Consider the following 26,713-nt stretch of genomic DNA (forward strand, 5'->3'; position numbering starts at 1 on the left):
TTTTTTTTTTTTTTTTTGGTATTTCTGGAAATTGAACCCAGGCCTCAAGCATGCAAGGCAACATTCTACCATAGAGCCACATCCCCAGCCTGAGTATGAATCTTAAGAAGCCAGGGACACAGAGCCAGAAACTTGTTATTAACAGGAAAGCAAAGAAAAAGATTTTTTCACCCAGTGCTGAACTGTAAACCGTGTGATTGACAATTCTACTCCCAATGAGGAAGCCATGAAGTTACCCAAAGTCTGTTAAAGCTTCCATGGAAGGAGTGTAGGGGACCCAGAGCCTTCCATGCCTGAGTTGCTCAACACCACCTGCTCTGTCAGGGGTAATTGGCTCAGTGGAAACTGCTCTCTAGAAGTTGACTCTGAACCAACCCATTGGTTCAGAGAGGGTGAGGGGCATCTCCCCAGAGTCCTGTGGGCTAAGGTAGCCTGACTTGAAAATGCTTCACCTAGCACAGCCACATCTCTCCTAGAGGCCCCTGCCTCAGTGCTTCTCCCCTCTGGGCTGGGCCTTCCCCAGAGTGTATTTATTCCAACACATCAGGACAGGTGAAGTGCTTGTCCCACCTTGTCAATGAAGGAGGCGAACTTGTTGTTGAGGGTCTTGATCTGCTCCCGCTCCTCTTTCCGCACTCGCTGGATGCTGGGGTCGATTTGAAGGTTGAGAGGAGTCAAGAGACTCTGGTTGATAGTGACCTCTTGGATGCCTCCAGAAGGACAGACTGGGAATCCGGGGCCGCCAAAGCTTCCTCCAACACCACTCCCGTAGCCAAATCCATTGCTGATCCCAAATCCAGTACCAGCCCTGCCACCAAAGCCATTTCGGAAGCCCCTGCTGCCCCCACCAATGGAGACCCGCTTGGAACCCCCCAAGTTGTAGAGACTGCGGCTTCCAAAGCCAGCCCCAGCCCCACTAATCCGGCCCAGTCCCCCACTGCCCCCCGTGGAGCGGGCCACAGAGACAGAGCTGAAGCGGGAGCGCCCTGCTGCAGGCGTGGTGGCTGAGGCGGTGCTGAAGCCCCTGTGGCTGCCGGAGTGGAAGGTGATGGTGGATTGCCGAGACATGGCGGGTGAGGAAGGCTGGCAGGGAGCTCCTGAGGTAGGCGTGAAGGGGATGCAGAAGGCAGGCGTCTAGGGAGCTGTGGGGCTCTTGGGATTTATGGGATTCCAACAGGGGCGGGGCATGGTAATGAAGGGGCCTCGCTGATGGCATCCCCTAGGCATCCACTAGCCCTGAGCTCACACTCAGCACCCCCCGGGAAATGCCAAGAAAAGCCACTGGTTGGTTCCCTGTCTCCCTCCCCCATGTGGAAACTCCTTTCCAGTTGCGACTTGATCAGCAGACCAGTGAGAAGCATGTTAATTGCTCTCAGTCATGTACTAATCACGAATCTTCTAATGGACTCAAAAAACACTGCCTCATTTCTAAACCGCTTTCTTAGGCCTGGGACCAACTCCCTTCTGTCCAAACATCTTGTGTCAATACAAGCCAGTGAGATTCACTATTTCCTCTTCTGTGGTGTACTTCCAAAGCCTGGGGATGTTCTCAGCAGCTACTGCCTGCTCCCCAACCCCATCAAACTGGCCCTCCTAATTATGAAAATCCTGCTAGGCTGGGCACTCCTCTTCCTCAGCATCTGCCCCGATGTTTGGCTCTGAAGCTTCCCTGTGTGTTGTGTAAGTCACATGTGATTTTTTGGAGGATAAATGTGTATGCACATGTGTGTGGTATGCCCTGGCTACTGTAATAGAATGTGACCTTCGAGGCTAGCCAGCCTCAGTCTCCTGTAGATAACAGGTGGGAAAGTAGAGACTTGGGTTTGGATCCCAGCCTTACCAATGACCAGCTGTGGGACCACAGGCACATCATGCAACTTTCCTGAGCTTTGGTTTGTGTCCCAGTAAAATGGAGTCTGCGGTGAGTACACACGTGTGAACACCGCTTCTGCAATCCTTACTATGGAAGCAGAGTCCTTGTGCCTCCTGACCCATTCAAGTGAGGACTAATGAAGGATCAGCTGTGTACAGTCCGCCCTATAATGAGTCTTTTGGGGACTCCATAGAAAAATGCATTCATTCTATTCCTTTGCTAATAAATTCACAGCCCTTTGGGGGAAGATGCTAACTGACTTTGGAGCAAGACGGCAAGCATCAAAGCACCAACCGCATCCAAGTTATCCTGAAGACCATTGTCTGTCAGAAGTTTCCTAGCCCACACCTTCCTCCTTAGGGCTGGACTCTCCAGATCTTTCCCCCTCACCAAATGAATTCTCAGCTTCGTATCCAGTGGAGGATGTTTTATCCCTTACCCCTTGCACCATTTATCTTCCTGGTTGTAGCCTGTATTCAGTACAGCATGACAGGAAGCCTACAGGAGCTCCCTCTTTTTCTGCATTGCTTCTACCATGGGGGCAGTCAGACAGCAATTACCTCAGTTTTCTCGCTTCTATAATCTCTCACCTCTTGCTGTGGTTTTGAAGGGTGGGAGAGAGAGGAAATTATACTTGTTCAGTCTCCATTGTGTGGATGAAGAAAGGAGACCCAGATTGATTAATTCAGTGGACTGGCCACATAGCCTTGTTGGTGAGAAGCAGAGTCAGAGCTGTAGTCCCACCATGCAGGTGTCCTTAGAGAGGCACACGGGGAGCCGGTGACACTCACCTGCTTGGAATAGCAATGTGGTACTCAGAGTGGCAGTTCCCTATCCCCTGAGCAATCTTTGCCCTGGGGCTCTGGCCAGGGACTGGGCCTCTCCTACAGAAAGAGGAGAGTTGTCTGAGAGTCTCAGCTTGCACAGGGCACCTATGAATCACAGCGTTTGTTGACTCAGGCCAAGAAGAGCAAAGGAGTTCTCTCACCTGGTTGTCAGAGCACCCAGGTACCAACCAGGGTGGCGCATGCTTGTATTTTCAAGCAGAAAGAGTAAACATCTTTGTCCTACACTCTTCATGAAAGATAATCTGTCTCCCAGCAGAAGGGGCATGTGTTTGCTTCCTGAGTGTACTGAGTGAGTCCCTGCAGAGGTCTCTGCGGATGAGAGGTGGTGAGGGTCAGGCACAGGGAGCTGCTGGGCTGACTGGAACTGCCAGGGGTGGGGGCGGGGCGAGGCAGACGTGGCTGGCTGCCTTCCTCCTGCTCATCCCTTACCTTCCCACGCCCCTCCAGGGACGCTCATTTCTGGGCACTGTCATCTCATTGCCTCCATTTCTGTTTCTCACAGCCACCACCTCTGCCCTGGGGCTGCTCTCTCACTCTTCCCCTTCTCTTAATGTTTCCACCAGGATGGTGGTTTCTTATCAATTCATAAATGTTGGTGAGCTGGAGATTGATAAGTCTTTCACCTCTCTTTCTCCTCAGTCTCTTCCCTGGGACCTCTGACTTGCACTGTGATCTTTACCCTAGAGGACCACGAGTGCCTAGGACAACCTTCCTGACAACCTGTGACATTGCCCTTTTATTTTTATTTTTTATTTTATTTTTGTTGTTCTGGGGATCCAATCCAGAGCCTTGCACATGCTAGGCCTACCCCCATTAAAATTTCAAAACTTACTATTAACATGTTCTTCTTTGTTTTTGCTTTGTATTGTTTTTAACTTCCTCTGTAATTTCACATAAAATTGACTCCTAGGAAACCTCAAATGAAGTGGTCTAAGTGCAAACCTCTTTCTACCTATCCCTCAGGACACCTGTGTTTGGCTTGCGCTGCAGTGTGCTGGTTCCTCTGGTGGTTGGGTTGCCAGCCTACCTATGAGGGTTGGGATGCTTCTGCGCCCCTTGATGTGCCTCCTGAGCTCCCTACATAGAACTTTGGTAGAAATTTATATAATAGAGGGTGTCTAATGTAAAGGAGAGATACACATTACCTTTATTCTCCAAGCATTCTTTTTTTTTTTCTTTTGTACTGGGGATTGAACTCAGGTCCCTGTGCTTGCAAGGCAGGTGGCAGGGCCACTAAGCTAAATCCCTGGCTCATTCCAAGCATTCTTTTTTTTGTTTTTTCTTTTTTTCCCTGTACTGGGAATCAAACTCAGGACCTTGAGCTTGCAAGGCAGGCGGCAGGACTACTGAGCTAAATCCTGGCCCCCAAGCATTCTTAAAGTCTCTCCAACTTGGATTTGGCTGAAAGGAATGACCTTGAGGTTTGAATGAGTAGTGGATTCAAGGGCATTGTGGGTGCACTGGGGTCCAACCCTGGAAAGGCAAATCTTTCAATTTCCCTGATGCTTGTCCTTCCTGTTCAGGGTGATGGCCATTGTCCTCAGAGGAACACAGAAGTCCTTGGCAGGTGGTTGGTTTCAAGAAGGCTGGGCTGGGTAGTGATGGAGGCTATGTCAGTGTAGGGAAGAGGACAGCAAGTTGAGGACATACACATCTTAAGGAGGAAGAATTGGAGATATCAGGGAGCCTTGGCTTCCAGCCAAGCCAGGAGAAGAGGAAGAGTCTGGGTAGAACACAGAGTAAATGGGGTTGGTTTCTTAGGGCAAGCTGGTCTTGGGCAAGTCCCTGAGTATCCAGGTCATAGCCAACTGCCTCCCATTGCTCAATACACCAAGTCCCTCTTGGACTTCTCTTCCTTTTTGTAAGAGTCTTGGCTTTAGTGATTAACCCTTAGTACCTCTTGCCTGTCAGGATCTCATTATTCTAACACAGGAGATACAGTTGTGAGCAAAGCAGAAAGAGCTCACTGTGGAAGAGGAGTGATGCTGAGGCAGTTTGGAGGTGCAGTCACACCCTACTGACACACTGTAGGGAAGGTAGTTCTATTGTGGCAAGACTGGAGTCAGCCTAACTGAAACACTTTCCCTACTTTGACTGTTGGTGGAGCTGTGCCTCCTTAATCTTTGCAGTGTCTACTGGGCACCACCAGCCAGCCTTGAAAGGGCTCAGACCCCCCTCCTCTTTGCACTCCCCTTGCTCTTGCATTCAGTGATGATAACTGTCCTTCAAGGGACACCGGAAGTACCATTTGATCTCAATAGTCTATCAAGGTCCAGGACTTGGGGCATCTACCTACATGCAGCCAACTCACCCACTCCACTCCTTTCTACCAGCCATGAATCAGGACTTCCACAGGGCCTGGACCTATGGGTGGGTTCAGGCCTCTTGTACAGAGGCCAACAGCTCCCAAGATCCTGCTGGGTAGTTTTAGTGGCAAAGTGATGGGCTTTTGGGCTCTTTTCATGCAAACTTGTGCTTAAAACAAGCAAGGAAGAGCTATCCCTTCCCTCCATGATCAAGTGTTTCAGACATACCCAACAGATGCGATGCTGCCAAGTTCAATAGAGACACACGCATCTTAGGAACATTCACAAAATGGCAATCTACAGGTGAAAGTAATGCTAATGGAGTGGTCAGGCAAGAAAAGTGAACCAGAGGAGCAGAATTAGTCTTTTAATGCCAGAGGCAGATCAGAGAGGGGACAAAACTGTGGCCAGCCACACAGGTGTTTGGAAGCTGAACCAGAGCTCCTGATCCTTTCTGCTACCACACATTTGCCCTGGACCTCCCTCAACATACAGAGACCAGAAAGTAAAGCTCCTTGTTGCCTGTGATACGAAGCTGGGGTCTTCCTTGGGGGAAGCATGGGTGAGAAGCCATTATTTCAAGGGCTCTGCCAGTGCACCCCCCGGAGAGCGACAGAAGAGATTCAGAGAAGACAGGATTATGGGTTGCTTTCCCATTCACTTGTGACCCTGCAGTGATCTCACTGGTTTGCAGGATCAGGGTCTTTGTCACCAAATCTCTAGTTTGTGTAGAAGTAGAGCTGCCAAATAGGGAAACTAGTGAGAGAAGAAAGTGGGAGGGAAATAGGACGCATCCCAGCTCTTCTGCAGAGGTGGGGACCCAGAGGTCTTGTAAGAAATAAGGAGCAAGAACTTTAGAAACCCAGCACCATGAATGCTGGCAGAAAGCCACAGCCTGTGGGCACAGGTTGAGTGGGCTGGGTGATACTGGGGTGCTTAGGGACGCTGTTGACACCACATCCTTGGCTTGTGACTGGTCTGGAGGTTGCTGCTGAGGGTTGGGGTATGTGTCACCAATTGCGAAGTAAGAGCTGGAAGCAGTCACTTCACCCCCGATGAGACCAGCAGTGCCTCTGGGTTCATGAACTTGGACATCCTGAAAACTCCTTCCTCGTAGCTTTCTAGCCTCCTTTTCTCATCCCAGTTACTTCTGGGAGACTCGAGCCTTCAGCCAAGCTACATTTGTTCACTCATTCATTTATTCTTTCATGAAATATTTTTTGAGGGCCTGTGATGTGCTGAGCACTGGGACCCACAGTGGGGGCATAATCATCCACAATGCAACAAAGAAGTGGACTGTAAAGATAGGCTGTCACCTTAGATGTCCGAGACACCTGTGAGGGCGTCCCCTCCTTCTGATCAGAGCCCAAAGTGACCAGCTGTGGCTGTGTGGTCAGTGTCCTGGCCTTAGTTGTTTACCTTGGCTCCAGCAGAGTGCATGAGATGCACATTATGGAAGTCCCATATTGTAATAGTGAGGAGAGAGGGACCCCAAGTCCTACATGAAGTAGGGAGTAAAATTGGAACTAGAACTGTTGTCTTCTCTTCCCTAGCACAGTACTTTGTTTCCATGGCACATGAATCCCCTATGCACCATAACATAAGGTAATTGTTATCCGTGATTCTCATACACCAGGGGCTTTGATAGGCTGTGAGGGAGACAAACTATTTACGAAACAATAGAGTCATGAAATGGCATCTGACAGGAGTAGAAAATGATTCAGGAAGCGGTATGGTTGGTTTCTGGGTGGGGCTTGAGGACTTCAAATAAATCTTGCTCTCCTATTGGTTCTAAATGCCACGTCTTGGGCACACACAAGAGGACAGCAAAAAGCATCCCCTCAGCATAGGAGAGAGGTTGAGGAGGCTTGTCTGGTGTAAACATTTCTCAGGAATAACTCACAGACCGAATCCACCAAGAGACACTTTGGATGGGATTGTGTCCCTTTGCAGAATGTACCCACCTTGCCTATGTGATGCTGGGCTTTTACATGAGGTGTCCAGGTGATGCATCCCTTACCTGGGCATTTCTATGGACAGGAGCATCTGCATGTGAGGCTGTGCTTTCCATGATTCCCAGGGAGAATGGTCCTATGGGACCTCTAGCTTGGGCTGAGGAGTCCCTGCCTCACTCTGGGCTCCTTCATGCCCAGCTCACCTGCAGATATCAGATCAGCACACACTGATGATGAGGATGACGACAGTGACAATGATGATAATGTTGGGGAACCGAGAGCCATTAAGCTGAGAGCAACTGACAGAAGGTGACTAGAGACCAGGAACCTCTTTCCCTGTTTTGCTTTAAGAAGGGAAATATTCAAAAGCCCAGATGCAGAGGAATGGAGAATTAGGACCAATGACTCATTATTAACAGAATTAATCTCTTTGAAGGACTCAGCAGAGGGCTCTTTCAATTAGTCAGCTGTCCTGGTGTGCAGTCAAAGAGCCATTGATTGGCAGGCAGCTTACAGGGTGTAAAACCATAAGTACTGGGGAATCTGAGGGTAGAAATGGTGTCTGGCACCCTGTTTGTGATGCAGGTTAGATCTGAGCAGTCAGGGCGCTGCTTTCCCTCCTTTCCTTGGAAAGAACAAATGGCTCATGACTGCATGGACAGATACCCCAATGCCCTCTGCATGATGCCTGGCCTGGAATATTTTGGATGTGCTCCCATCAGGCCAATGAGAGAGACAAATTCCTTGTTAATGAAATGGCTTGAAGTGCTTTTTATCCACCCCTGAGCACTAGTTTATTAAGCAAGAGTTAGCTAACCTGGAATGAGCCCAGAGACTAATGAAAATGATGAATGAATTGGGAAATAGAAGAAGTGATGAAATAGGGAAGCAATTACTATGAGACCAGTCTGTTTGTTGCTGTTGTTGTGGTGGTGATGGTTTTAACTACCAGGGAGTACATTTAAACTTCACTTGAAGGATTCATTTTAAGTATCAAAAGGTTATATGTATAGTGCTAAACAGGAAAATGCTCTCTCTAGGGAAGTTGTAAGGATTTAGGTAGATTATTTCTGAGATGATTTAGGGAGTGTGATTTTGCAGTGAGTAGAATTTTTTTTTGAGCAATTAATGTTTCTAAAAATTAAGCATCTATACTCTACCCTAATGCTGTTTAGGTATCATGTTGTTTTGTAGATTTTGTGCTAAAGCCGGGTTTCCCTACATGTTTCCAAATTTCTTCTCAGTGGAACTGGTACCCACTTAGCTTCTCTGATGCTGGGCCTGCTGTTGCTCATGTACCTCATACTTGGACATTCATTGCTCTTACCTCTTGGTCTATGGTGTGTGTGTGTGTGTGTGTGTGTGTGTGTGATGTTTATGCATTTGTATAAATGTGTCTGTATTTATGGGTATAGTTCTAGCTCTGTCAGATGAGAAGGAGTTTTCAAATGTAGCCATATAATTCAATTGAATTCAATAAACATTTAAGAGGAGGCACTTGCCTTCTCACAAATTGTTCTACAGGGTCTAGGACTCTGACATGTCACAGGCAACCTTATAATGTCATGCCAAGTGACTGCTGGGCTGCTGAGTGACAAAGGCATGCAGGAGCAACTAATGAGGTTCTTTTGGGAGGGTTCTTTTTTCCCATTCCCCTGCTTTCTGTTCAACCCCTCCACCTGCCCTATTTACTAATAATTTGTTTCCATTTTTTCCTTTTCTCATATTTATTTCTTTTCCTTCTTTCCTTTTCTCTACCCCTCCCACTTCCCCTTCCCCTTTTGGACCTCTTTTTCCTATTTTATATTATCTATTTTACATTTTGATCCGTGTTTACACTTTAAGTTTCTCACATCAGAGAAGCTATTCTGCATTTACACGTGTTTCATATTTATTTCACTTAATAGTATGGCCTCAATGTGCACCCATTTAGCTATAAATGTCTCTAGTTTCTCATTCTTTATGGCTGAGTAGTACTCCATTTTATTTTTTTTTAAACCCACATTTTCTTTATCCAGTCTCCAGTTAATGGAGCAATTGGGCTGTTACCAAGTTTTAGCTATAATAAACTGTGCCGCTATGAACATGGGTGCACATATATCTCTATGTTATGATTCTTTTAATTCTTTTGGGAAGATACCCAGCAGAGGGATGGCTAGCTGGGTCAAATGGGACCTCTAATCCTAGTTCTTTGAGGTATCTCTATACCGATTTCCACAGTGGTTGCACCAGTCAGCATTCCCACCAACAGTGGAGAAGGGTTCCTTTCTCCCCACAGCCCCATCAGCATTTGCAACTAATGAGGTTTTGAAGATGTTTTCTGAGGTGAAGAAAATATGGGCTAAAGGTAGTCACATTTGGCTCCTCATCCCCTCATCACAAAAGAATAGCCAAGAACCAGAGTGGGGAAGATAAGGCATCAGAGACTAGTGTTGGAAACAGGAAAGACAAAAGTAAGGCTTGGCTAGAGTCCAAGTGGAGGGAGGAGGGATGGCAAGCAGAGCCAGCTTGGGAAAAAGCACCCATTCATCTTCTTCCAAGTATGGGCTGGAATTCTCAAGCCAAAGAGGAAGTTCTGCTTGGTGTTTGTTCTGGGTGTGCATGTCACCAGCTGATGTCATTGTCCAGCATTGGCCCACATGGGTGAGGAGCCTGCTCCCCTGCGTCTCTCTGTGCAATCCAGGGCAGTTATGTCCACCAGAGGGCAAGCAACTCAGTGTGGCCAGCAGCAAGGTAACAGATGGAATCTGTGGTGAGACCACACCTCTCAGAGTAGGGAGAGAGCACAGATTCTGAAATGAGTCAGATCAGTTGTTGGATCTTACTCTGCCTCTTAATTACCATGTTAGTTAACTTTTCTGAGCCTTTATTTTCTCATCTTTAAAATGGGGATAGGGCCAGGGATTTAGCTCAGTGGTTCTGCCGCCAGCCCTGCAAGTGCAAGGACCAGAGTCCGATTCCCAGTACCAAAAATAAATAAATAAATAAATGATAAATAAAATGGGGATAAAGTCTAACAAGGTGATTGGGTGCAAGATCAAGGTGAATAAATCACTATTTTTATGCAGTTTGTTTATTTATTTATTTGGTTTTTGGTACCAGGGATCAAACTTGGGACCTTGCGCTTTTGAGGGAGGCAACAGCACCACCGAGCTAAATCCCAGGCCTATGCAGTATATTTAAACAAGAAGAAATCATAAGAAAAGGGTTCTAACTTACAACACAAGAACTCTAAAAGGGCCAGGGGTTTAACTCAGCGGTTCGGGGTGGCCTGCCTTACAAGCGCAAGGACCTGAGTTCAATCCCCGGTACCAAAAATAAATAGACAAATAAATAAATAAATAAATAAATAAATAGAACTCTAAGATACTTAGGGATACCTAACGATAACAAGAACAAGGCTAACTGGCAAACACTGAAAACAATGAACAGGGCTAACTGTATCAGAAACCAACATGTGATATAAAGTGCTGGTGGTGACAGTGATGTGGGCAAGACTTCGGTGCCTGTAGCTCTTCCTGCTGGAGGAGGAGCTGGTGTACTTGATGGTGGAAGCACTGTCCCTGCCAGAGCTGAGGCCGCCCCCAGTGGCGTTGCCTCTGCCAGAACTGAGTCCTCTTCCAAGGCTTTGATCAGTGCTGTAGGAGTAGCTGCTGCCTCTGCCCAGGCCTACAGCACTGCCTGCACCACTGGCACTGCCACAGCCACTGGAGATGAGGGACTGCACCATGACTGTAGGGAGGGGACAAGGACACGGGACACAGTATGCACTTACGTCTGCCTGAGCCAGAGCACAAAGTCTGGCACAACATAAACAGGGAAGTTGGGAACTTACAGATGTTGATTGGTCCAACGTCTTCACCGTTCAGCCTTAGAAACAGAGGAATACAGAGAGGTGAGACCTAGAGAGCTGCTCCCTGGAGCCCCGGGGAAGCCTCTAGCTGGAGAAAGCTCAGACGGAATTGCTCTTTTAGTTGTTTTCCAAAGTTGAAATTGTAGCCATGAGCAGTATTCCATGATCTTGTGCTCAGTGGGGTACCCTTTGGAGCTATCAGAAGAAGTTTGATGGTGTTAAGGGACCCACCTGCATTCCTCCCCTTCCAGTAGCTTCCTGTAGGTGGCGATCTCCATATCCAGGTCCAGTTTGACATTCATGAGCTCCTGGTACTCCTTCAGCAGCCTTGCCAAGTCTTGCTTGGCCTTCTTTCCCCCCCACCCTTATTCTCCCCGTTAAGTTTATTGGTACATTTAAAGCAAACAGTACAGTGCTGTACGCCACCAGCCCCAGAGAGGAAAGGCCGCCCTGAGATCTCTCCTGCCAGCCTGCTTGGGCCCGTTCGGCGGGACCGGGTAGCCGCGCCCTCCCTTGCCTGCCTGCCAACAGCTCCAGCAAGGAAGGTAGCTGCGCGGGTGCCCTTGAAACACCCCCACAACCCACCCCGCATCCCGCTTTCAGACCTCCTGATTGGGCCAGTCCTTGGACCCACTCTGCAGAGTCATAGGTTGTCATAAAGGGTATTTTTCTGAGTTCCCAACTTTGAACATCTTTAAAGAAAGGGTGGGGAAAACTGTAATAGAACTGTGTGGAGTTCAACCCTGCAGGTTGGGGAACTCAATTTGGGCCTTGTGGCCTGAGGTTGGTCTGAGTTGCGGGGACCTGCCATTGGCTAGCTGAGATCAGGGGACTTGCTTCTGCACATGGCTGTGCATGTGGTATGTTACGATAGCAGAGACATAGTCTGAAAGAGGCCCTTCAAATTCTTTTTTTTTCTTTCTTTTCCTCATTCCACTCTGCAAATTCTTTCTTTTTTCCATCCTCTTTCTCCAACTCAGTCTCTTGCACCACCATATTATCCCTCATCTCCCTTTCTGTTCCTGCTTATCATTTTTTATTTATGTTCTTTTTGTCTGTCATTTTACCTCACTCACAGGTCAGTAGTTTCAAGGGAAAGTGAGCCTCTGTTACTGTTAAGGGGATATATTCTTGTCCTTATTCTTGCACTCCGTCTACCCCTTTTGAATTTAATAGTTTTGTAAAGATTGTATGGTCATTCTATGTCCTCTGGCTTCACTTGAAAGCTTCTCCAATTCTTTCACTTATTTATTCCTCTCATCCTAACTCTGTCTAAGCACCCATCCTAAATGGTAAAGCTGCTATATTGAAAAGCGTATTCACTGCAAACATATTTTGGGCTGATTCTTGATTTTAATTTAACTCACATGGTTTAAAGGTAATAGATCAATGACTACCACAAGTGGTCAATTTGCAAGTTGTGCTTGATCCTATTGTGCTGCTGAATGTATCAATTGGGATAAAAGATTGTGATTGATTTAATGAGTTGTTTTCTCCGATATTATGAAAATGAGAATGTCTGTGAGTCATTAGAGACTCAAAAGCTAAAGCACAACTATATCAGGAAGATTTAAGTAATAACCCAGAAATTAAACCAAGGACAACCCAACAACAAAAATAAAAATGAGAAAACACTTAAGCAAGACACAAAGACAGATTTTCAGTTCACCAATGGCAAACAGTAGGGCAAATGAGGATGAAAAGTCACATTGTCAATTATCTCATTAGGATCTTATGTACTATTATAGTTTATTCACACCAGAGAAACTATTTGGTATTTGCATATGTGTGACTTATTTATTTCACTTAGGAGTATATCCTCAATATGTATCCATTTTCCTATGAATGACTAATTTCTCATTCTTTATGTCTGAGCAGTATTCCATTTTATAGAAAAACCACATCTTCTTTATCCAGTTTCCAACTGATGGGCAAATGGGCTGTTTCCAAATTTTAGCTATTACAAACTGTGCCACTATAAACATGGGTGTGCATATATCACTGTGATATGATTCTTTTAATTCTTTTGGAAAGATACCCAGCAGAGGGATGGCTGGGTCAAATGGAACCTCTAGACCTAGCTCTTTGAGGTATCTCCATACTGATTTCCACAGTGGTTGCACCAGTCTGCACTCCCACCAACAATGGAGAAGGGTTCCCTTCTCCTCACAACCCTGCCAACATTTATTGTTATTTGATTTCTTCATAGCAGCCATTCTTTGTGGGGTGAGGTGGAAACTTACGTTGTTTTCATCTGCATTCCACTCTGCAAGTTCTTTCTTTTTTCTGTTATTTGATTTCTTGATGATGGCCATTCCTTCTGGGATAAGACAAAATCTCAGTGTTGTGTAATTTGCATTTCTCTAATGCTCAGCAATGGTGAGCATGTCTTCATGTTTATTGGCTATTTCAACTTCTTCTTTAAGGGCCTATTCATTTTGTTTGTCCATGTTTTGATTAGGTCTTTTAATTAGGAGTACCTAAGATTCTGAGCTCTTTATATATTCTAGATATGAGTCTTTTTTCTGAGGAATGCCCGGAACAAATCTTTCCCATTCTATAGGCTGTCTTTTCACTTTATTGGTTATTTCTTTTGCTGTGCAGAAGTTTTTTTATTAGATATCATTTCACTGTTGCTTCTTGGAAATGTTTCCTGTGTAACCAGGGTTCTGTTCAGAAGGTCCTTCCCTAATCTAGGACTTAAAGAGTTTTACCTATTTTGTCTTCCAATAGGCCAAGTGTTTCTGTTTTAGCATTTACTTCTTTGATCCATTTTCATTTTATGAAACGGTGAGATATGTGGGTCTGTCTAGATGCACTCTTCTGTGTATGGATAGTCAGTTTTCTCAAACTATTTATTAGTGGCCATCATTCCTCTAGTACATGTGTTTGACACCTTAGTCAAAGATCAGGCAATTGAATGTGCTTGGGGTGTTTCTACATCCTTTGTTCAATTCCATTGATCCTCATGTCTGCTTTTGTGACAGAACCATGATTTTTTTTTAATCACAGCAGCATTGTAATAGAACTTCAGGTCCAGGATTGTCATGCCTCCTGCTGTGACCTTTTTACTCAGGATGGCTTTTGCTATTCTGTTTCCATATGAATTTTAGGATTGTTTTCTCCACTTCTATTAAGAACACTGTTGGACTTTAATTGGAATTGCGTTAAATATGTGTATCAATTTTGGATGTATGGCAATTTTGACTATATTCATTCTGTTTACCCAGGAAACAAGGGATATCTTTCCATTTTCTGATGTCCTCTTTGATTTCCTTTTTCAGAGTAATGTAGTTTTCACTGGAGGGGTTTCTCACTTCCTTAGTTACATTAATTCCTGAGTATTCAAGTTTTCTTTGTGGTATTGTGAAGAATATTTTTTTCCAAATTTTGTTCTTGGTGGTTTTATTATCAGTAGACAGGAATAGTATGGACTTTTGTGTTGATTTTGTATCCTGATACATTACTGAATTTGGTTACTAATTCTAGGAGTCTTTTGATGGATTTGGGGGTTGTCTGCATGTCATCTGCAAATAATAGTTATTTGACTTCTTCCATATATGCAAGAATTCACTTTTATTTATTTTCTTGCCTAATTGCTCTTTCTAATGCTTTGAGTATTATGCTGAACAGGAATGGTGATAGTGGAAATTCTTGTACTGTTGCTGCTTTTAGAAGGAAAGCTTTCAGTTTTTCTTACCCATTTTGTATGATTTTTGCAATAGGTTGGTCATAAATGGCTTCCATCAGATTGAGAAAAGATCCTTTTATCCCTATTTTCTTCAGTGTTTTTATCACCAAAGCATGTTGGATTTAATCAAAGGCTTTTTTTCTGCATTTATTGAGATGATGTTATTTTTGAGATGATTTTGTTAGTTTTTGCTTCTTTTTATGCAATGTATTACATTTACTGATTTTTATATGGTAAATCACTCTTGCATCCCTGGGATGCAGCTTCCTTGATCATGATGTATGAACTTTTTGATAAGTTGCTTTATTCTATTTGCCAATATCTTATTGAGGATTTTTGCATCTATATTCATTACTGTGATTGGTCTGTAGATCTCTTTTTTTAGTTGATACCTTGTCTAGTTTTGGAATCCAGGTAATGATAGCTTCTAGGAATGACTTTTTGATTACTCCTTCCTTTTCAATTTCATTAAAAAGCTTGAGGAATATTAGTGTTAGAATTTCCTTGAAGTTTTTGTAGAAGTCAGTAATGAATCTGTCAGGACCTGGAATTTTCTTAGATAATAGACTTTTTATTGCTGCTTCAATGTTATTGCCTATTATTGAATTCTTTAAGGTTTTAAAAATATTCTTGGTTCAGTTTTGATAATTCATATTTATCTAGGAAACTATCAATTTCTTCTGATTTCTCCAACTTATTGGTATGCAATGTTGCAAAGTACTTGTTAAGATTTTTTGTTTTTTATCTCAGCAATGTCCATTGTGAAAACCTTTATTTTTTTTTTTTTGGTCTAATTTCATTGGTTTGGGCATTTTCTCCTTTTTTTTTTTTTTGTTTAGTTAAGCTAAGTGTCTATTTTTGTATTGTTCATTCTTTTGAAGAACCAACTCTTTGATTCATTAACACTTGGGTGTGTCTAGCGTCCAATTCTGAAGGCTCCCAACACAAACAACATTCCCTTTTTTATCCTTTTGGAGTCTGAGATCAGACAGGTGGGCAGGAGTCTCTCCTGGCACTGATCACTCATCCTTGGTGTGTGCCAGCAAAAATGCTACTGGCTGCAGCCTCCTCAGGATTTAGAGAGAAAACAAAGGAACAAAGGGGCTCATATAGTCCCCAAGTCTACCCCTGTGAGGATAGACTCTGCTATGCTCCTTGGAGCCCACCAGCTATTTGGGAAGTTCTCAAAATGGCTGTTCCTGTGTTGTGCTAGGGCAGAGGCCCTATAAGTCATTCCTGTCTGGCCACTTCCCCTCTTTTTTAACTCCTATATATATATGTTTTGTTAGATCTACAAATCTCTTCTTTCAAATTGATTTTATTTTTTTTTTGTATGTTTGTCCTTCCTTCTTCCAGTTACTTGTGATTTTAGTTGATCTCTGAACCTCTCAAATGTGACTCCAACTTTATTCAGCCATGTTGGATCTCCACTTCTGGGATTTTGACTACGATGTGTTGTGGAGTGGTTATTTTATGATCATGGCTCTTTGGGGTCCTATATGCCTCATTCATCTATATGTTAAATTCTCCTCCTTGATCTACAAAGTTTTCTGCTATTATTTCTGTAAATAGGTTTTTAATGATTTTTCGCTAATTCTAATTACTCTTAGGTCTTCTTTGTGGCTTCTATGAGCTGTTGGATCTTTTTTTCTTCTTCATATTTTCATGTTGTTTTTAAGGTATTTCTCATTGATTGGTCACAAGAGCCCTGTCTTCTAGTTCTGAGATTCTGTCCTCATATTGATTATGCCTGCTGTCCAAGCTTTCATTAGAATTATTAAGTTCTTGAATTTTTATTTGGAGCCCCTTTATGGACTCTAATTTTTTCTATGCTGGTCATGCATGTTAGCTCTTCTTTTTATTAGTGTCTTCTGTAGTCTCACTCGTTATTTTCTTTATCTGGCCCAACATCTTATTACTTATATTTTCTGTAGCTTGATAAATGCCTTATAGATTTGTTTTGTTGTCTTCCCTGATATCATCTTGAATAATTTGGCTGTGTTGCTTTTGGTTTCCCCCTGTTTGATGTCCCATGGATCAGCTTTGGGGAAGATGTGAGTTTTGGGAGGCATTTGGTTGGCTTATATTCTCATGTTTCTATAGTTCTTTGGTTTATTTGCTTGGTGGCTTGGTGTGTGTGTGTGTGTGTGTGTGTGTGTGTGTGTGTGTGTGTATGTGTGTGTATGTGTTGGGGCTTGTGGGTTGATTGTAGTGGAAAGCTTTATTTGTAGTATGTAGACTTCTATAGTCAATATCTACTTTTCAGTGGTGTTTTCTGGGTATGGCTAACTATTGGGCTTTACCTCTGTCCTAGGATCCAGCTACCTGTCTTTACTTCAGATGGGGTTGCAGCATTTGTGGCCCCATACTCAGTTTTCCAGGAATAGACCACAGTATTGTTAAGGATCCCAAGAAAATCCAGATATTGGTATCTCAAGAAAAATAATTAGCACTGTCTGTCTCGCAAGCACAAGGCCCTGAGTTCGATCCCCAGTACCATAAATAAATAAATAAATCCTAGTAGTATCTATCAACAGCTATGATTATAGCAATAAAATCAGCATAATTATAGCATCAAATACAAACTAAATATTGACAGACCCTATGGACCAATAAAGTATCACACTTGTCCATAGAAAAAAGATCTGCGATTATGGTATGAACACCATGAAAAACAAGATCTCGACCTAATATTGACCTACAGTAAATATAAGTCAGACAACTTTATCTCTACAAAAATAGTACAGTATTCAACCTCAATGGCATAAAATTAATTATTTATCTAGAGATTCATACATCTTAGTAGTTATACTAGTCAAGGTAGAGGAGGTGAGAAACCACAGAATGAAAAAAGCATAATTTGAAAAATTTAATTGATGGGATATAAGAGGACAGAACAGTAACACAGGGATACCTACTGAGGAGTAAAAGAAAATTAATAATGATAGAGAATAGTAGCTGGAAGGAATGAACAAGGAAAAGAAAAAAGAGATCATCAGCAAAAACAGGAGATGAAAAAAGATAAGCAAGAGAAAAAAGTTGGAAGGTAAATAAGGTAAAGGAGAGAAATGAAACTAAAAGAGAAGAAAAATGAGAGAAAAAACCCAATCTGCCAAACTCAATGAAGAAAAGATAACTAATGAAAAATAGAAAAGTCAAAAAAAGATCAAGTCAATGAGTGATTTCTTTCCAAGATCTGAAGTCTTAGGATCCAGCCAGTCACAGTTTTCTATTCCTACTTAAGGTCTGTGGGGTTTTTAAGGTTCTCTCCTTGCAGGAGAGGCTCCTTTGTTCATTTCCTAAGACTGTGGTCATTGCCCAAACCAAGGTGTATCCTTGTTCCTACTGGTAGACTGGTGATACCATTGGCTTTCTGGTCTGATATAAGATACGGTGCATGGCTTCAAGTGGGTTGTTGGACTTAATGTCCTTATCCATGGGGTCTGGCTGCTCTCTTCTCTCCCTGGGTGTTATCCTTGTATAGGACCAGGTCAATTGGTTATACTTGCCACTGTGCTGGTTCACCCGTGCAGGTCCCCTGTTTTTGCTTATGTGTGAGAAGTGTGCAGCTCATCTGGCTTGGTCTGCTCCCCTGGGGTGGGGCACAGGTTGTCTGGTGTAAGTCTGCTTTTTCATGTGGCACTGGTCTGCTTGGTTCCCTGAGTGCAGGCTCCACTCATCCTGCACAGGTCTTCTTGCTCTTGTAGAGGACAAGGGCCACTCTGGCATTCATCTTTGAAGAGAGATTTTGTCATTATTTAACTTTTAGTTACAAAATACCTAAAGTAGTCGATTTAACAGGAACAAAAGTTTATTGTAGCTCAGAGTTTGGAGGTTGTAGCCTGTGGTTGCTTGTTCCCTTTTGACCTGTGACAGGGCAGCACATCATGAAAGGAGGGACACAATAGAGCAATGTTGTTTACCTGATGGTGAACAGGACAGAAAGCAGAGACATATAGAAGACCAGATCCCAAATCTCCTCAATGGCACACCCCCAGTGACTTTACTTCCTTCCATAGAAGCCACCTACTCAAAGCTTCAAGATTTAATATAGCCACGGAGCAGTGAGTGACAAGCCTTCAATGCAAGGGTCTTTGGGGGCATTCAAGTTCCAATCATAGCAGATAACCTCAAAGCAAAGCAAAGTTATGTGTAAGGTGATCCATAATGAGTGGGAAATACACAGTAAATGCATGGCCTTGTTTCCTCAAAAACAATAGAGTGAATCTGAACATGGAGGTGGCAGAGACTGTATTTGACGATGCAGCTGGGTTGGAAACTGAGAAATAGCCCCTGTGTCAAATGACTTAGGTGTTGCTGGGGTTTTATTTCTTCATGACATAACTTTAAACTTCCCAATGGCCTTTATTTTATAGAACATTTCTCAGTGAGCAAGAGAGCTCTGGTCGCTAAAGAAGTGATTTTAAAGCAGTTTGCTGCTGTTATTTGCACTGGGAAGAGTACTATTCCCTATTAATGTTACAGTGGACTCTTGTTCCATGTTTGATGGGAAGGTGTATTTTCACAGTTCATACTTTTGTTTTTTAATTTCTGAAAATGTAATGAAGTATAACCACTTAGGCAAAGACAAGGACACTTAGAAAGAGGGGTTAAGGAAAGCCTTCATGATGCATCTAGATGAATACTAGGATGGCAGTTTCAAAACACAAGCAGTAAATGAGGATCTCTGTTTTTATAATTAGTGGAGAAGAGCTTCTTAAGTGTGTATGGGGGCAGATAGTATATGACAGGTGCCTTAAATAAGGGACTCCTGAGGGGTGTAAAGAACCTGGTGACCATTCAATTTTGATGGAGATGCAGCACATTGAAAAGATTTGTTACATGATTTTTCTCTTTCTTGCTCATCTTTCCAAAGCCCAAAAATCCACATGACTAGATAAAGCCACAGTTCTCAAACAGTTTTAAACAAAGGTGCATCCTAAGCCTCCATAAGATTTTAGAGTGTGTTTGGAGCAGTGTGGTGTGGCACTTGGGAAGGGTGAGTGCCTGCTTCCCGGTCACCAGGTAGAATTCTTCTTTATCATTTAAGATTCAGGTTCCAGCAGAATGGTCTCCAGTAAACAGTAATTAACAGGTTGCTGTAGAATGAGAAGGTCAGAGTAACAAGCAAAGGTGGGGACATGAGCAGGAAAGTATTGCTGAAGAAAGAAGATGGCTGCAGAGATGAGGAAATAAGGGCACTGGGACTCTAACAAGTGATGATACTCTGGGGAGGGCACTTCCCAGCAGATTCCATTGTCAGAGAAGGATATGGCTATTGCCAGAGCCGGACACTGCAACCCCTTTCTCCTCCCACTTTTTGATGTACTACCAGAATTTCTTAAAGCCATGTACAAGGAACAGTTCACCGATGAGAACGTTGGCATGGTCACTTCTTGAGCAGCCGAGTATCCTACTCCTAGCAATATCTGAAGCAGTCCCTCCTATGCCTTAACAGAGGATTACTCTTATAGCCAATGGTTACAAGTGTTAAATATGGCGTATTTTGCATTTTATGTAACCTCTGAGAAACACAGAAAAATTAATGCAATGGACATCTCATGTCGAGGCTTATTTCTCCCATATTTCCTTCCTGTTTCATCAACTACAAATTATTTGAAAGAATTTTGCAGAGGTCATATTATTTCTTGAGTAATATCAAAATGATAAAGGGCCAGGGGTTTAGCTCAGCGGTTCGGTGGCCTGCCTCGCAAGCACAAGGACCCGAGTTCAATCCCCGGTATCAAAAAAAACAAAAACAAAAACAAAAAAAACCCCAAAACCAAAGAAAAACCCCAAAATGATAGACACCTTAACAGTATAGTGGAAATATAATTTTCTTTCTTAAAAATTCAGGCACTCATTATTATCAACAGTTGCGCATTTAATCTTCAAATAACTTTGTGTTATAAATTTTATAATTTGGTTGTCCAGACAAATTAGCTCTGTGTGTGTGTATATGTTTGGTTTTTATCTTTTAAATATCTTTGGAGCTATGGAAAATTTAGACCAGTCCTTCATTTTTTGCTTGTATGTTTTCCTTGCATTCTATTTGTTCAAGGACACAGGTTAATTGTTCTATGTATTCTTTCAGTGTTTGGCTTTACACAATTGCATGTTCATGTGTTACTTTAACATACTACTGTGTCCTTTATATTTCCTGTAATACTTAAAATTAGAAAAATATTAAGATTCTTCTATATATTGAAATATTCCCAGCGTAAATATAGTAAATTGCATATTTAAATATCATTACTTACACATTCTCTTATACATTTACAAGTTAAATAGATAATATATTTCTAAAAATTTACAAACTTTGTAATACATGTTTAAGGGAAATAATACATGCTCAAGTTTGTTTCCAGCTGCACAGATCCTAACGTGTATGTTAGCAATTGTGTTAATTCCCTGTGTATCTTTAACCTTTCTATTAACTTACTTGGGTAGGTTTCTGGGCTTTTCCTAGGTGGTATACGATATGTCTGTGTGTGTTCATTCATATGTAGGAGAAAAAGCATCTGAGAGAGATGAGATAGGCTTACATGTTTAGAGAAAGAGTCTGCATTGTAGAAAGGAGGGCATACAAGTAAATGTAGTACGTGTGTGTGTGACTGAGTGTGCTATCTGTGTATATAACATGTATATAATTGTTATGGTTTGGATATAAAATGTCCCTCAAAAGTCTTGCCTGTTCAGAGGCAGGAGTTTAGGGTGGTGATTGGCTCACGGAGGCTCTGTATTCATCCACAGTTTAGTCTGCTGATGAGTTGATAGCTGAGTGTGCTGCTAGCTGGGGAGGGCAGTTGGAGGAGATGGATACTGGGGTGTGCTTTGACTCTGATCTCTCTGTTTCCTGGCCGCTGTGGGTTGAGATTTTTTCTCTACCAGGTCCTCTGTCATGCCTTTTCTACCTCAGAGCCAGCTGACCACGGGCTGAACCCACTAAGATCATGAGCCAAATAAACCTCTTACCCTTTATGTTGTGAATATCAGGTATTTTGGCCCAGTAATGATAAAGTGACTAATTATGTTCTTTCCCAATTATTCTTGTATTTGTGTTGTGTAAATTTTCCCCCCTCTTTCTATATTTTCCCTTGATTCTCTTTTAATACTGTCTGATCCCTCTTTTGTTAGCATGAACTTACCTGTTTTGTAAGCATGAGTAGCTATTTATCTTTGTTTCATACTGGTCTCAGTAATGGCTTTCATTTGTGGGGGGCTTTCAGTTTGGTCTTATTTCTATTCTATTTTGTTTTTACTCTGTCCTTATCTGACCTCTGAAAGATAATGTTTTATCCTTTACTGTCTCATGATATTTTCCCCTAATTTTCTTACTGTCTTTATATCAATGCAGCACAACTTTTAAGAGTCAGCAGTGCCTGGAATGTAGTAAGACCTGTGTTGGGCTTTGTTTCCTTTTCCACCAAGGCTGCCTTGTATGATGATTCACTTGCTGTGAGACTGTTGCTGTTCGCTAGCTCCTTTGAGATTTTCAGCGGTAGGCACAGTTTCAGATTTCCTAACATATTTATTTTTATTTCTCTCTTTATGTAAGAAAGTTTATTTATTTGTCCTATGGATTTAAAAACCTTTTATATCTGGCTCTTGAGGAAGAAGTCTGCTTTAAGTTTCTTTTTCTGTGTTGTTTTCTCACTTCTGAGAGGGTAAAATGCCTCCCTTTCTCTCAGTAGGTTCAATTCAGAAGCCACCCATTTATTCATTTATATATAACTGTTCCATTGTATAAATTATCAAATTAAAAATTAAAATTTATTTTATATCATGAAAACAATGGGACTCAATTCAGTTGTCATTGGCAACACAGCTTCTCTCTCTCCCCTGCTGCCATTCTGAGTCACTTGAGTGTTTCCCACAGATTCTCTTATTGTCATGAGAAATTTAATTCCAAAACATTTGTGGTTTTCTTGGTGTAAGACTGTTTTATAGCCTACGTAAACTTTGTATTATTAAAATTGCAAAGAGATACAATTAAATGTATTAGCATATAAACCACTGTGTATTAGTGACCCACTTTAAAAATGATCAGTATTTTCTCATTATTGTTTCATGTAATTTCCTTGCACTTCTTACATCTAACTTCTTCTAACTACCTTTATTTTGCTGAAGTAACTTAAGAAAATCTAGAATCAAGCTGCTGGTAAATGTTTGCATTCATGCCTAATACTGAATTTAAAATCTGACTGCATGAGAGTACTGTATTTACCATAAATGAGAATCATCCCTTAAAGACATCTAATCTCTACCTCATACTCTAACTCTCCAGTTATCTCAACGATGTCTTTTTATGGTTGATTTTCTTGAAGCAGCATCTCAACTAGCTCCACCTATTACATCTATCTGTTGCAGCGGTCCCCAACATTTATTCCATCCAAGTTTCATTTTGGAGAAGTCAATTTTTCCATTGACAGGAGATGGGGTGGTGGTTTTAGAATGATTCAAGGGCATAACATTTATTATGCACTTTATTTCTATTATTATTACATTGTAATATATAATAAAATAAACACACAGCTCACTATAATGCTTAATCAGTGGGAACCTCAGCTTGTTTTCCTGTAATTAGCTTGTCTCCTCCTGGGTTGAGGAGAGACAGTGATACATGAAGTGTGTTGCTGATGTTCATTCTACTCTGTTAGCATGTTTTGGTTGCTGCCACTGCAGAAAACTCTGCTTTGAAAATATAGGATGCTGAAAATGAGAGCATGCTTTCCAGAGGTTTTTTTGTGCAATCTCCGGATAATTCACCTGGACTTTACACCAGAAGATATGGAGATTGGAAGTTATCTCAAACAAACTTGTAAGCCCCCAGGATCTGTGATCTCAAGCAGTTGACCATTTTCCAGCATGGATAAAATTGATTCACCTGGCTTATTCACAAATGAGTTGCAGATCCAGTTATGCCCAGTCCAGGGATCTTTTGTGATTGGGAAGCAAAGCTCAAACTCTTTTAGAAGTTTAGATAAGTGATCATGTACCAGCTGGGAGAAAAAAGGTCCTGGCTCAGTTTCTTTCAAAATCTCTGCTAATATTACAAATACGTCAAAAAAATCACAACATTCACTCATTGCCCCCATAATATCATTTTGGCTTTGAAAGCATACACATTACCTGCCAACCTGAACACAGTTGGCTTACTTATGTGATATAGGCAACCTTCCCAAGGAACTCAATTTTTTCATTCTGCTTCACTGAAGTATGCTGCCAGTGGTGATTGTTTTCCAAAAGAAATCTCTGGACTGGCTCTCATAACTCAGAAACTCTGGTCTGTGATCTACTTTAGAAAGGCATCTTACTTCTGTGTCTAAGTCCATCTCCTCACAGAGCTGGTGAACTGATGTGAGTTAAGGCATGTGCTTTAATGTAGTGGATAATTTTAATCACCTCCTATGAATTATTAAGTCCAGATGACATTTTTCAGCTAATCATCATTTCTCTATGGATGGCAATGTGTACACTCACATTTAGAAGTGACTGCTTTGGCAGTAGTAAAACCAGAAAAACATCCATTTGTGCATATACACACCAACACACAGTGACCAATTCAGGTTTCCTGATATGCAATCATTCAGAGACTGGAACAGCTCTGCAGCTGTGGTGTTAGTCTGCAACAAACGTGTATAAGTTTTCATGCACATCCTCCTAAAAAATATACCACACAACAGTGACCATTGTTGCCTTGTTGTTAACCTTGGCAGACTCATCCATCTGGGTTGCATACCACAGTGTCTCATTAATCCCTTCTAACAACTGTGTCTCAATATCCTCTGCTATTTCATCAACTCCTGTAGTTGTGATGTAGCCCAAAGAGAAACTCATGCCACTCTTTGAACTGTAACCTCTTCTAAAAGTTGTTGACATATGTCTTTAGCAGCAGGCAGAATCAACTCTTCACCAGTAGTGAAGGCTCCTTAGTTTTAGCAATGTGGTTAGTCACAAAAAATGATGTTGTCAGTGTAGACATGTTTGATGAATTAAGTGGTGGCCTTTAATAACTGCTTTTGTTCTTTGTATGTACGTCTTTTTTCCTTTTGGAATACTCCAAAGGCTTGTATTGTAAAGCAGGGTGCTTGATCCTCATGTGATCTTGGGGGTTTCATGCTTTGTTAGATAGCCAGTTGCCACATATTATACAAAGCTTGCTGGAACAATATGAATCATCTGTTGCAACAAAACCATAATTTAAGTAGAACTTTTGGTATTTTCTTCTAAATGCAACTTCTTTTTGTGGCAGTCTTAGAGTCTTATGGTGTTGCATCATTGGATCTTCCCCCCTTTTGAAAGAAGCTCTTCAGTGATATTTGCTTTTTATTCCTGTTGGCTAGGGTTAACTTGTGGGGTTACCAAAACTATGACTGAGGAAAAGTCATAGTATTAGGAAGGAGATGCAGATGGAAATGGTACATAAAATAAAGAGCAAGACACTCATAGAGTAAAATAAGTGCCAATTATTTTATTGATGAAACTAAAATGAATAAATGCCATGTCTGTTAGTATTTGTTTTATATAGTTGAGTGCACTAGTGTTTGGTGAATATATATTTATGATTGTCATCTCTTCCTCTTGGATTGTTCCCTTTACAAGGATGTAGTGTCCTTCGTCTCTCTTAATCAGTGTTGGTTTGAAATCCACTTGATCTGCAAAGAGGATAGCTACTTCTGCTTTTTTGGGGGGGTTCCTGTTGCATGGAGTATTATTTTATACCTTTAACTTTCAGTCTATGAGTTTCTTTTTGAATTAAGTGTGTTTCTTGTATGCAGCATATTGTTGGGTCTTGCTTCTTGACCCATTCTGCAGGTGTATTTCTTTTTATTGGTGAATTGAGACCATTAACATTGATGATTGTAACTGATATGTATTGACTTATCCTTGTCATGACTTTTTTTTTTTATTCTCTACCTTGAGTTTAATTTCTTGTCATGCTTGATGGATTCATTCTGCTGGGCTTCCTGGGGTTGTGGTCCTCATTGTCTTTTCCTAGCATATTTTAAAATCTTTTGGAGTGCTGGTTTGGCCTTTGTGAAGTTCCTAAGGTGCTCTTTGTCTTGAAAGTATCTTACTTCTACATCAAATTTGAAAAATACTTTTGCAGGATACATCAATGTGGCTTGGAGGTTGTTTTTTCTTAAGGCTTGAAATATATCACTCCAAGCTCTTCTTGTCTTGAGAGTTTGTGCTGATAAGTCTGCTGGGATTCTGATGGACTTTCCTTTGTATGTGATTTGTTTCTTTTCTCTAACTGCTTGTGGAATTTTGTTCTTCAGTTGGGTTTCTGGAATCTTAACTATTATATGCCTATGTGTGGATTTTTTTTTTTAATTATGGCTACTTGGAGTCATTTATCTGTATGTCAAGTTCTCTGGAGAAGTTTTCTGCCATTACTTCTGTGAATAGTTTTTTGATGTCTGCACTCTCTCCTGTATCTTCATTGACTCTGATCAGTCTTATGTTATTCTTCTCCACATCATGTAGCAGCTGCTGAATTGATTTCTCATGGTCCCTTAGTATTTTTAAGAAATTTTTATTTTCCTGGTCACTAATTACAATCCTATCTTCTATATTTGAAATTCTTTCCTCTCATTGGTTCATTCTGCTGTGTAAACTTTCAATGGAACTTTTAATCTCCTGGAAATCTATTTTGATCTGTGTTATGAGTTCCACTTTTTTCTATGTTGGAATTCATCATATTCTTCAGCTCCTCCATTTTTTAAAAAATCTGTGTCTACTCTAGATTTATTAATCATTTCTTGTACCATGGACACAATCTCTGCTGTTATCTGAGAAATTACTTCTGATTTCATTTTTTCCAGATCCTCTTTCATTGCTAGTTCAGGGATTCCAGGTGATTGAGTATCAGATTGTTCCATATCACCTCCCTTTTGGGTTGCTTTAGGTGATCTAGAAGTCTGGCTTTGAGATTTGTTTACCTTTCTTCTCATTTCAACAGATGTAGCCTGTCATGCCTTTTTGATGCAACTTTTTGCTTATCCAGTGGTCTTTAATTCCCAGCAAGCCACCACATGGCATTTTCTCTGCTGCTCACCAGTACACCAATTCCTGGGTTCAGAATGGTGGCCTTCTGGATCTCTGAGCTGACTTGTTGACTGGGCGGGCTTCTGGCTGGGGCCTGCCCCCCTATGTAGCTGTTGTCTGGGAGGACCTTTGG

General features: G+C 41.9%; 1 protein-coding gene and 1 pseudogene across 2 annotated transcripts in view; both read right to left on the reverse strand.

Annotated features, from left to right (window-relative positions):
• Nucleotides 1-1,068, reverse strand: part of LOC104865193 (keratin, type II cytoskeletal 75) — a 10,191-nt gene extending 9,123 nt beyond the window's left edge. For both annotated transcript variants that reach the window (XM_010628608.1, XM_033763643.1), the window contains exon 1: nt 571-1,068. In XM_010628608.1, the coding sequence (XP_010626910.1) occupies nt 571-1,068 (498 nt within the window). The remainder of the gene's footprint in view (nt 1-570) is intronic.
• Nucleotides 1,069-7,199: 6,131 nt separating this feature from the next.
• The window catches only part of LOC104865214, a 33,359-nt pseudogene continuing 13,845 nt past the window's right edge, over nt 7,200-26,713 (reverse strand).

Source organism: Fukomys damarensis, unplaced genomic scaffold (assembly GCF_012274545.1).
Source record: "Fukomys damarensis isolate Sample0158 unplaced genomic scaffold, DMR_v1.0_HiC HiC_scaffold_15, whole genome shotgun sequence".
Taxonomy (NCBI): Eukaryota; Metazoa; Chordata; class Mammalia; order Rodentia; family Bathyergidae; genus Fukomys; species Fukomys damarensis.